This window comes from Buceros rhinoceros, unplaced genomic scaffold (assembly GCF_000710305.1).
Source record: "Buceros rhinoceros silvestris isolate BGI_N320 unplaced genomic scaffold, ASM71030v1 scaffold39734, whole genome shotgun sequence".
Lineage (NCBI taxonomy): Eukaryota > Metazoa > Chordata > Aves > Bucerotiformes > Bucerotidae > Buceros > Buceros rhinoceros.
In genome coordinates, this window is record NW_010408529.1 from 524 (window position 1) to 11,921 (window position 11,398).

Below are 11,398 nucleotides of genomic sequence, written 5' to 3' on the forward strand. Positions count from 1 at the left end.
GGCAGAGAGAAATCAGTGGTTTTGTGTGAAAAGCACAATTAACTGCAATAAACAGTGTATGTGTATTAGCTCTGGTGATTATCAGGGTGTGTCTTACACAGTCAGTGAAAAGCCTGGAGCTGTACAGAAGGTCAAAATTCTATTTTTCTGTCTCTTCTAGTAAGAAGTAAGCTCTCAAGTTACGCAAGTGAACTTACCCTTAAGCTTTATATGGCCTGGCAGTGTGGAAGTCGGGGACTACTGAGATACGCTTTCCTAGTCTTACCTAGTTGGCTAATGCTTACAGTGAAACGTTGAGCAACTGTAACATCTGATTCCTGTATTTGTCGTTTTCGTAGATATTGGTGTTAACCTGACAGATCCTGTGTTCAGAGGAGTCTACAGGGGCACACAGAAACATCAAGGTACGTGTTTCTTTGTATTTGCTGGAGGACAGGATCCCTCTTGGTAAAATGGAAGCCTCTTACTTGTCAGAAAGTGAGAATTTATTTTTTTTCTCCTCAGAAACTGGATGCTTATTATTGGCTGTGGCTTAAAGAAGAAAGTGTGACAAAATAAGTTAGATGTTGCAAGCAAAATACACTCTTTTCTATGGAGTTGCTATTAAGGTGCCATACAGGTAGCTGCTTCTAGAGCAAAATAGAAAATTGCTGATGTATTTGTGTTAGGATCGCATGGAAGGAACCGATCTGAGAATTATGAACAATAAACTCCTAAAGTCCTGCATTGCTGAATCGTAGCTACTAATTATGACTGATGCTTTTTTGCTTTCACAGCCTGTAGACACAGATGTAAAAACAGAGTCTACTAAAGTATGTGAAAAACTGTTGACACCTTGTATTTAAATTGGGTCTTCAGTTACTGTCTTCTAAAGATTAATCAAGTGTGTTTAAAGATTGTTTGTGATGGGCAATTTGACTGCGTGAAAGTGATTTTTATTTGAAAAGTAGTTAAATGATGGTATAAAGCCTTAAGTTCACTGTATGACATTGTTGTGAACTTTCGCAGATGACTTTTTGGATGTGGTAGAGAGAGCTGTCAAAGCTGGCGTTAAAAAGGTAATTTAATAAAATTTCTTTAATATTTTAACTGTTTTCTAATTCTTTGCTTTTAAGTGATCACTATTAAAACAAGTGTTTGGAATTTGCAGTGGGAAATGCTGTAACTTCTTTTCGGTAGCACAAAGCAGAGGTGTCCTGTGCGTTTGCACAGATCCGTTATTTAAGTTCCATGGTATCATTTGTGCTATGTATGTAGACTTTCTTTTGTACCGTTTCAACGGACAGATGTTCTCCTCTGACCTACTGCAATCAACTAGTACCTAATCTCCCATGTTAGTTGAATTATAGGCAGCCACTCCTGTCGTCTTGTGTTGCAAGCGACTCGCTCAGCAGTTACTGCTACAGATCAAAACTCAAAAACTCTTCTGATAGTGATCCTTCACATATTTCTATATGTAAAGGAAATGGCTAGTGGCAGAAGAGCTGGGAGTGCCCATAAACTCCTGCAGTTAGACATCTGAATATCTGCTAGTGAATACTGGCTTGTGTGTATTTAAACTGCGTCGTTATGAGCAGGTTTGTGACTCTTAGCTGGGACTCGGTGTTGTCAGCAGTACACCACGCTCCTTCAGATATAACGATCCACCTGCCTGTCTCTCTCTAATATGCATTAAAAATATGCATTGAAATAGAATACAGCGCACAGTCACAAAATGTACTGCAGTAACAAGGCTGTGAATTGGAAATAAATGCACCCTCCTCTAGAGGAGGAACAGGCATCTCGGAAGTTCGCTGAAAGGCTCTCAGCTGAAAAATGTATCAAATAAACTGGGAGACAGAAAAAGAACACTAGTGATGGAGAGGTCACCGCGCTGCAGCAAGTGCAGAATCATTGCCACTTCTACTGCGTTTATACGTGCTGTATAAGTGCTATTTAATCTTTATATATCCCTCTGAAAGTAAGTGGCAATTTCCCTATTTTTATCACAAAAAATAGATTGGCTGCATAACTTTTTCAAGATGGGCGGTGGGTTGAGAAGTGAAATTCGGGAGCTCTGTGTCCTTAGCTGTGTTTTCAGCCTTGCCGCCGGCCTGTATGGTGTCAGAAGTCGATTCCATCCCACATCGTTTCTATTTGCCTAGAAGCTTAACCTGTTTATTTGAAAATCCTTCTATTTTACCATACAGCTGCTGATCCGTAGTAATTTTTTGGTGCAGTTTTTCCCGGTACTGTAGCTACACTGAGCCGGTTTCAGCTCAGCTTGTTTGTCTGGGGTGCTGTTGAGATCTGTCCATCCCTGGCGGAGCGTACTGCAGGAATGTCTGTCTGGGTGCTGAATGGGTCGGGTGTAGCATGGCTAGGGATGAGTGTGGTCCAAAAAGCACTGTAAGCAACAGTGCTGGTGTCATAACCTTTGATCTTAAGGTAAAAATAAAAGATGGGAGCCAGAAACTCTTCCGTTCATAACCCCTGCTCAGACAGAGACTCCTTTCTGGGTTTACCTACTTACTCGTGTCTTTGGGTATTTTAGTTTCTCCACCTGTAAGACCAGGAGAATGTTTCTGAATATAATTTCTAGAATGCAAATTAATTTTCTTGAGTCGTTGCCTAATGAAGTTAATATTGCTACACAAAGAAGTATTTTACTCATTTAATGGTTTAGCATAGAATGTATTTGATAAAGAAAAAAAAAGAGGTTTCAGTACCTGGTGTGTTGTCTTCTGATGTTCTCTGTCTAGATTTCCGCTTATATCTGAGGGCTTTCCTAAACCTTCTGTTTGATGTTCAGAGAAGAACATGCTCTCTGACCGTACTTTTCTTCTTCCAAGTTTTTGATTACAGGTGGGAGTCTACAAGATAGTAAAGATGCATTGCAGCTGGCACGAACAAACGGTATTTTCACTTTAAACTTACATTGTTGTTCAAAAAACGTTCTCCACTCTCAGAATTAAGAGTTCAAAAGGACCTTCAAAAGGTGTTTACAGAATCTCAGACTGAAATGAGAAATGATGTTTCAGAATGGGATGGACACGTTGTTTGGGTTTCTGGATGTTGCTCTGTAGATCCCTGGGTGTTGGAAGGAATTGGTCTTCTCTGTAATTTCTATTTCTAGATAAAAATAGAAATTACAGGAAATTTCTGGAATAAAATTTTTTTTACAAGGCCCTCTTCTAGAAATGAGATAGAATGCTGATATGGTGTGGAATATATGTTTTCACTGGGTTTTTCTTTGTTTTTTACTTACCAATCTATCATGACTAGCCTGAACAAGAGAGGTGTTGTTCTCTTTATGGTTCTCCTAGCTTTCCCTTTCTTTCTGTGAAAATGGAAATACCATTCTACTAGTTAATTAAATAAGTATTTGAACTAAAACACATGTTAAAGTACTATTTATGAACAGAACCGTAAAATAATTTAGGTTGGAATGAACTCGAGGAGGTATTTTGGTCCAACCCAATCCACCTCCCCACTTCCATCAAAGCGGGACTAGCGTTAACGTCAGGTCGGGTTGCTCAGGCCCTTACGTGGCCTTTCCCTCCCAGCAGGCTTTTACTTGTACGTTACACTGACACCAAGGCACTTAGCAGAAAGGATAGTTTTGGCACTGAGGTGATCTAGATGAGATACGGAGGTAAATCAGGCTAGATGTTGCTTGTGAAATTCTGGTAACAGCTAATGTAGAGGCACACGATGGAAACCTTACAGCTGAGGATAACCTGATGCATTTTGAACGAGATGTATTTCTAGATGATCTCAAGAGGTCTCTTCCAAGCTCAACAGTGGTATGACTTGTTGAGGGACGGACCACAAGAATAATTAAACTCTGAGTTGCAGTATTGGAGAATACTAAATACTGCGTACTGAGAAGAAGCACACAAACACACCCCCCTTCCACTGGAGATAACTCGTAACATTTTTAAAGCAGAAAACATCAGTGTAGTAAAATCATCACCAAAATAAAGATGTTCAAAGGAAGTTCTGTCTTTAAATTATAAGCTATTTAAAAAGTCCAGCTACAGATACTGTCTATACCTTAAATAAATTTTCTTCTTTTTTCCTTAAATCCTTCTAATACCATCTTGCTTTAGACATGTTTTACAGTACAGTTGGCTGTCATCCTACCCGCTGTGGAGAATTTGAGCAGAGTAGCCCTGAACAGTATTTATCTGAACTAAAAAGTCTGATTGAAGAAAATAAGACTAAGGTAATAGCCGTTGGAGAATGTGGCTTAGGTAAGCGTTATCTTAGTACTTCCGTTTGTTTTATTTTCCTAGACATATATTAAAAAATTCTAAAACACTAAATGGGTTTTTGTTCTTTCTGTTTGTAGATTTTGACAGATTAGAATTTTGCCCAAAGGACATCCAACTCAAGTAAGAAACTTCTGATGACTATAAATTCACTTGTAGCAATTGACAGGATTGTTTTCTCTCTTGTGTTCTACCACGTTAAGGTCAGGTTTAGAGCTCTGATTAGCAAGGTTGGCGTGCTCTCTTTTTTTTTTCTTTTTTTTCTTTTTTTTTTTCCAGAAATGGGACTTTAAAGTTGCCTACATTCAAGTAGTGCTATGTGCTAAAGTTTGCTACCTGCCTGGCGTTGACTTAGCATGTCTTTTTCTGTAAATTTGATCAGAATTTGTGGGTTTCTGGGTGTGACAGATGTTCATTCTTGGTCATACTCAAGAACTCTTAATAGACTCATGGGGAGAATAATGTAACTGTAGCGTGTGAAAGAACAGTTGGGTTATTGTTTGAAGACATGGGGAGGGGAACAGAACTGTCAGAAAGGATAGGTCAGCAGTGGGAAAAAATCAGCTTATAGTGAGGGAGGTGTTAGCTGGGAGCAGACAATTGAGCTGATGAAAAAGGAGATTTGGGGAGCTGGAGGGATCTGTTTCACAGTAATGCAGGCAGCAGAGACACTGAACAGAAAGACGTTAGCACAGCCCCCATAATCAGCTTGCTCTGTATTGAGACCTCTCTGCAAAGGAAACTGGTGAAAGATATAAGAGATAAATTGAAATAGTCTCAGTGATTAGTGAACTGCGGTTGCGTATTACTGTCCTCAGCAAACTGGTCACTGGGGGGCAGTGGTTAGTTGTGTTTTTTCTACTGGGCACACGTTAGCAGTAGGTGTAGCTCATTTCTTCATAATGCAACAGAACACTCAGCAAAGTGAACAGAACTCCTTTTCCTGCTGGAATTCAGTGCTCAGTTCAGCAAAGCACACCTTGGAGCATAACTTGTTTCTTTTCCCTGGCAAAGTAAAACACTGGTGGAGTGTCGTGTTTTAAGATCTTTACTACCTTGATGTTACTGGGAGGAAAAAAATGTGCCTGATTTTCCCCATCTGATGGACTGCCGCTGAAGACCTGTAGTGAAAAACTTCTAATCAACTGCTAAGCAACTTCTAATGAGGTTGTGAGGAAAGAGGGGACAGGGTGCAACAGAAATCCCTTTTAAAGTGCTAGGTGAGTCCTTTCTAATTAAGTTTGATAATGACAGAAGGTTTTTATCTGAGGTATTTCAGTGAATCATATGTAAATCTAGTTTCTTAGAGCTCTTTGGAAGCTCTTCCTGAAAACTGCAGTTGAAAGGCAGTGATTGATGAAAAAGACAGATAGGAAGAAATGTGAGGGAGTGAAGAAATACAGAAAGCCTCAAGGACAGATGCCTGCAAACGCTGTGTTTGTAAATTCTGATTTCCTGAATGGACAGCTTTCTCTGCCCCTCATTCTCCACGCGTTTGTGAAGCATGGTCTGGGTTTGGGGCTGTTCTCATTTCTGCAAGGTGAATGTTATGGAGTTGGATACAATCTGGCTTTCATGACCATTAGCAGACCGGATGGTGAGTTCCTTGAATTAATCTTCAATGTATGCTTAATAAATGAACTAAAAAAAAGAAAAGGAAGGTGAGGTGTGAAGCGCATGGAAGCAGGTCCCTGGTTTTCAGCTGATCTGTAGCTCGGCGGTTACGGTAGTCACTGGGGTAGCTGGCAAGCAGCTGCAGAGTTAGCCCATGGAACAGAAGGATGGCAGTTTCCCAGTGGGCAGGAGCTCAGCATAGCCTCTGTTTTGCTTAAAGTTTAATCATTCTTTTCTAGTTAATTATGCTGTATTTTCTTCTGGATAATTTTCACCCGTAAAAAAATTAACCTTATTTTGTTTTTTATCCTTTTTCTTGGATTGAAAGCTAGTAAAGAAAGAGCAAATTCCATCGTTGAAGCAGCCAAAGAGCTGGTTTTGGCAGAGTTTTTCTCCATTCTCTTAACTTTTCCAACAGAAAATGGTGGTTTCAATGGTAGTTAGGGGAAGACACTGCTTTCATGTTATGGGGAAGGTCCCATTATAAATGGGCTGATAAGCCTATAGAAGTTTCACTTCTGCTGTGCTACTGGTACAGGTTTGTGGGGCTTACTGACAAGGAAACAGGAGTTCTCTCAGCTGAATTGGAGGGGATGCACTATAACTCATAATGAATTTGGAATTGTTTGTTTGGGGGTATTCTACCTCAGTGAGACCAGTTTGCTTCAGCTCCTTTAGTGCCTTGATCCCAAACCTGAAAATACCACAGTATTTGAACTTTGTGGACAAAACCAAACCTGCAGGCAACCTGCAGAAATGCTTCAAACTTATTTACTGAGAAGCAACACAGAACGAGCAAGTACTGACTGACAGTCTGCTCACCCAGAGAAAAAGGTGGTTCCTTCAGCACCGGAACTAGTTAAGGTTTAGTCTCCTACTGAGTTATTTTGTTCCATTCTGATCACTGTACGTCTGGTTTCTTCAAGTTTTTCCAGGGTCTGTCTTTCCTTTTTTCCTTTCTTATTTTTGCTCTCCAAGAACTTCCCCATTCACCTCCGTTTTCTCTTTGACAGGGCAGGCAGCAGTATGTGTTAGGCTTCGTTGTTGCTACGAATGGAAAAAAATCGACTTGTCTTTCCATTTTTAGGGGCACTAAACCTTGTACTTTCAAGATCACAACTTCTCAAAATTAGACTGAAATTGGCAATAAGTTACTTAGGGGATTTACTTGCAGCTCAGTCTCTAAAACATCATTTCCTTACAAAACAAGCCTTCTGTTTCAAAAACACCTCACCAGTGATCAAGAAACTGTAGCTATTTAACTGCAAGAGCAGTCATGAGTTCCAATTACGTTTATATTTAGTCAAACAAGCACAGCATCTAAACTACAAAGAAGATTGAAAGTAGGTGCAATTAATTCTCTTGAATTTTCATGTCAGTTTTTAATGATATAGCTGATTTCTGTTCCACCTGTTTTATCTGAAAGATCTGTACTGATAAACAGGGAAGGTAACTTTTATCAGAGAAATGTCAACCTGTAATATATAGAAAATGGTGAAAATTGCACAAAATATAATGATCAGTTGCATTGTCTTTTTTTTTTAATTGTGTTTATTATTTATATGTTAGGGAAATGTCAATCAAACCTATGGTTTGCTGCCACTTCCTCGTGATTGATCTGTGAATCATACCCAGCTGTATGCGGGCTCCAGAGTTTGCCTTTGAAAAGTGCCTGGTACTTGAAGCCCCAGCGCCCTGGACAGCTTTCAGCAGCAACGCCTAAAGAAATCCAGTGCGCGCGTACAGCCCCAGCCTGTTGGGACAGGCAGGGTTGTTCTGCCTTGTCCACATAATGCAATCTTCCAAATCCATGTGGGTACGCGTCCCCTGTGCCCGGCTGGCCTTCAGCCATGCACGGGTTCCTCTGCCCTGGTTCCTGAGGACGGGTAATTTGCACGCCTGGGAGTAGCGTGGCAGGCGGAAATGGGAAATGACAGTGCTCTGGGATCAGCACTGGCTGCAAAGGACGAGTTAGTTCAGTGCTAATTAGTTTCCTTTGGAAACTGGCTACCTAGTTACCTTCCCTCTGCCCACATGTTCATGTCTCTCCATAGGATGGCTGCCTCGCTGTTACTCCTTCAAAGGGAATACTAGGAGTAGGAGGCAGGGATAAAATGAGTGAAAAGGAAAGGATGCAGTACACAAAGATAAGGAGAGAAAACTCTGGAAGACTTTGAAAGTGGAGACAGTAGGCAGAATGGGGCAGAAGCAGGATGCCCAATAGTGGTGTTTGTTCCAGCCCAAGAGAGGACAGACTGACCTTCTCGGAAGGGCAAACCAAGACTGTGGGTGGTTCCTTTACAGGCCAGCCGGCTCTGATGCGGTTTTGGCCATTCGAGACTGTGGAAGTCTGCATTGTGCTCCCTCACTCGCCCTCACCGTGTGTTCTTGAAGTCGTGGTCTCTGTGTGGTCCTCACGCGCCTATTCCTGACACTTCAGAACTCTGTGGAGAGAACAGTCAGTTCCTCTTTCATTAAGAATAGCAAAATAAAAAGAAAGCCCAGCTCCCCCACTACCCAGGAGTACGTGCTCAGCATATATGTGTGGGTGTTGTGCAGCGTTGATGTTCTTGGCTGCTTACCTGTCTCCCAGCACAGATCACCACTACATGAACATACCGTGGGAAAGAGCTCCTTTAAAGCCTTGCACAAGTAAGAGCTTTTGCATGGAAAATCCTTTAATTGTCTTCAGTTCTGGAGGACAGAAGCTGGAAAAAACTCTTCTACTGTCTTTATTTGCTCTTACACTGAGTTTCTGTTTAAAGCTGATTTTTATTTTACAGGTATTTTGAAAAACAATTTGACCTGTCAGAGCAGACGCAACTGCCCATGTTCCTTCACTGCAGAAACTCACATGCTGAATTTTTAGGTGGGTTTTGTTTGGGAACGTTGTGTTCAGAACAACAAGTGAACATGAAAAATCTGGAAACCTGAGTCTTTCACCTGTGTCTGTTATAAAGCTGTCTTGCATTTTTATTTATTTCTTTTCACAGACATCATCAGAAGAAACCGAGATCGATTCGTGGGAGGGGTGGTAAGTATGGTCTTCAGTGTAGTAAGCACCTTCACATGCATGTGTGTGAATCCTGTTGCTTAATAGGAAGCTCCTCGCTTGTCATGGAATCTGGGTAGGCTTCCTGATACAAGATTAAAGTTGTTATTAGTTAATAAGTGTTTTCCAGTCTCTTTTAGTATTTCTTTTTGTTCCTTATTCAACAGTTTTTTCACAAGGTAAGAAGACAGGCTGAGGAAAAGCACTGCAGCTGACATGAGAAATTTTTCTTGGCCTGTCAGAAGGGCAGTTCAGGCACCTACTAATTGACATTGGCCTTTTCCCAGTTCTACAGTGTCGGTAACTGCAGTGCATTCAGACCACAGATAGTCTAGATGCATGTTCCCAGTGGAAGCCATAACCACAAACATTTGCTTCTGACGTTAGACATCATTTTCAAATGAGATCCAGATGTACCTTTTGGTTATTTTATGTCTGCAAATATTCAGATAGGTATTTTAATGCAAAACCGTAACTTGAAAAACTGTCAATGATAGTTAGGAAAGTCCAGCAAACTCTTTCCGGTTTCCATTACGACAGGCTTTTCCACAGCTAATAAAATGTTTGCATTATTCCATCCTACTAACATCAGACCACACCTCCTACAGAAATAGCTCGGTCCCCGGGTTTCCCTTTTGTTTATGCAAAATCCTTCACCTCGCTCAGCACTTTGCATGGTGTGCCGTTACGTAATACGGTACAGCTTCCCTTGTCTGCCGGACCGGGACCTAGTGGAGATGTGACAGGAAGGCACCCTCTGCCCCTGACCGTGCCCCTCGCAGCACGGGGAAGCAGACAGGCGCTTTACTCCGCTGGGGCGGAGAAGCTGCGCTGCCCAGAGGCGTTACGCTGTCTGCACCTCGCGACCTGCCACTTGCCTCTTCAGTTGCTGGGGTGACCAAGTAGACTGTCTCTCTGCTTCCTGTGGGCTAAATCTGTGGAGAACGTAACACTGCTCCCACTGCATCCCTGACAGTAGGGAATACTGAGGAGGGGACGCCAACATGCAGCCCGCACAGGATTCATTCCTGCATGTGTTCTCCCGGCTGTCGGCTACAGGAGGGTCCTGGGCCGAAAGCACTGCCGCTGGATAGGCTTCTCCCCGCGTTCTACCCCCAGCGAAACGTGGTGGCCACTGCTGTGGCACTGTTCAAGGGACTTCAGCCTGAACTTTGCCCAAACTCAGCGTCGCCTGAGCCGCGTCTCATCTTTATGTTGTGTTGATGTGTAATGTGTTCATGACTGAAATAAGAACCAACACGTACTTTTCAGTGATCGGAGTTTAAAGCGCAGTATATTTGTATATATGTGTGCATCTCTGTTTCTATGTGTTCTAGGTACATTCTTTTGACGGCACAAAGGAAGAGGCAGCAGCTATAATAGATTTGGATCTTTATATTGGAATAAATGGCTGGTAAGTTCTTTATCTGAAATAAATCTATTTTAAATTGTTCACTGTCGACGAGGTCAAGTTTTCAAAGCTCACTAGATGCTTAATTGTCTGTTGCACTCATTAGTCTGTTAGCCATAACAAGTTCCCATCTCACAGCTCAGTGAGTTAATCTAGTCTTAGGCGCGTTCTACCCTCAGATCAATCCTTGTTTGCCGATAAATAAGGTTGTTGAATGCAGAAGAGTCCTGAGCAGCGTTTAAAAAACTGCGTAATTTTAAGTTGCCACGTCAAAGCCAGGTGTAATGCACACGCAGCCAGAGCAGCCTTATCTGCAGTCTGAATCCTCAGCAGGCAGCTGGCTGACAGCCAGCCGGCACCACTGCCTAAGTTCCGTGGGTTGCTGCGACCAGGCGAGTGCAGGCAGCGCAGGCAGGGGTTCTCCTGGCTTTCAGGGGAGAGATGGCTTCGCTGAGTGACTCTCTAGATTCTCCTTTTTCTGCAGAGCTTGACTTTACAGGCAGCGCCTTTGAAAAACGAAGCAGAAGTGTTCACTGACGAAGTTATTTAGGAAGCTGCCTTTGCTGCTAAACAGTCGAAGTAGTAACTTCTATACACTTTTTATGTTGGCTTTTCTTTTAACCAAACTCTGATCTTCTAGTTCATTGAAAACAGAAGCCAACTTGGAAACACTGAAATCAATTCCTAGTGACCGATTAATGATAGAGACTGGTAAGATTTTGTATCTTGGTCAGTTTGTGACTTAAACACTATCAGGCAATGTGATGTCGCCTGTGTAGCAATTTTGAGGTATAATCAGGACCTAAGGAGTTTGGAGGAGACGGTGGACTGGCTGTTTCTGCACTTTGGAAAGCAGTTCACAGGCTCCAGAAATACTCCTTTTCAGCCTTCTGCTGGAAGGAACAAGCTGCCATGACAGTTCCTGACATCACAGAGGAAGATAAAAAGGACAAATTGACAAGCCCAGAAAATGTACCTGGGTACCGGAGCCCTGGTTGAGTATCTTTTAAAATCTGCCTTGCTGGGGCTGTGCCAGGCACAGGGCAGTGGCTGTCAGCTTGTAGCTGG

The 11,398-nt window shown here is 42.1% G+C and overlaps 1 protein-coding gene across 1 annotated transcript in view; it reads left to right on the forward strand.

The window, feature by feature from the left end:
* Nucleotides 1–334: 334 nt before the first annotated feature.
* TATDN1 (TatD DNase domain containing 1) overlaps nucleotides 335–11,398 on the forward strand; it is a gene marked incomplete at its 5' end in the record, with an annotated part of 14,171 nt that continues 3,107 nt past the window's right edge. Inside the window, 9 exons of the mRNA XM_010134874.1 lie at nucleotides 335–404; nucleotides 1,009–1,058; nucleotides 2,832–2,895; nucleotides 4,092–4,235; nucleotides 4,334–4,376; nucleotides 8,651–8,736; nucleotides 8,861–8,901; nucleotides 10,257–10,333; nucleotides 10,971–11,041. Coding sequence (XP_010133176.1) covers nucleotides 335–404; nucleotides 1,009–1,058; nucleotides 2,832–2,895; nucleotides 4,092–4,235; nucleotides 4,334–4,376; nucleotides 8,651–8,736; nucleotides 8,861–8,901; nucleotides 10,257–10,333; nucleotides 10,971–11,041 — 646 coding nt within the window. The remainder of the gene's footprint in view (nucleotides 405–1,008; nucleotides 1,059–2,831; nucleotides 2,896–4,091; nucleotides 4,236–4,333; nucleotides 4,377–8,650; nucleotides 8,737–8,860; nucleotides 8,902–10,256; nucleotides 10,334–10,970; nucleotides 11,042–11,398) is intronic.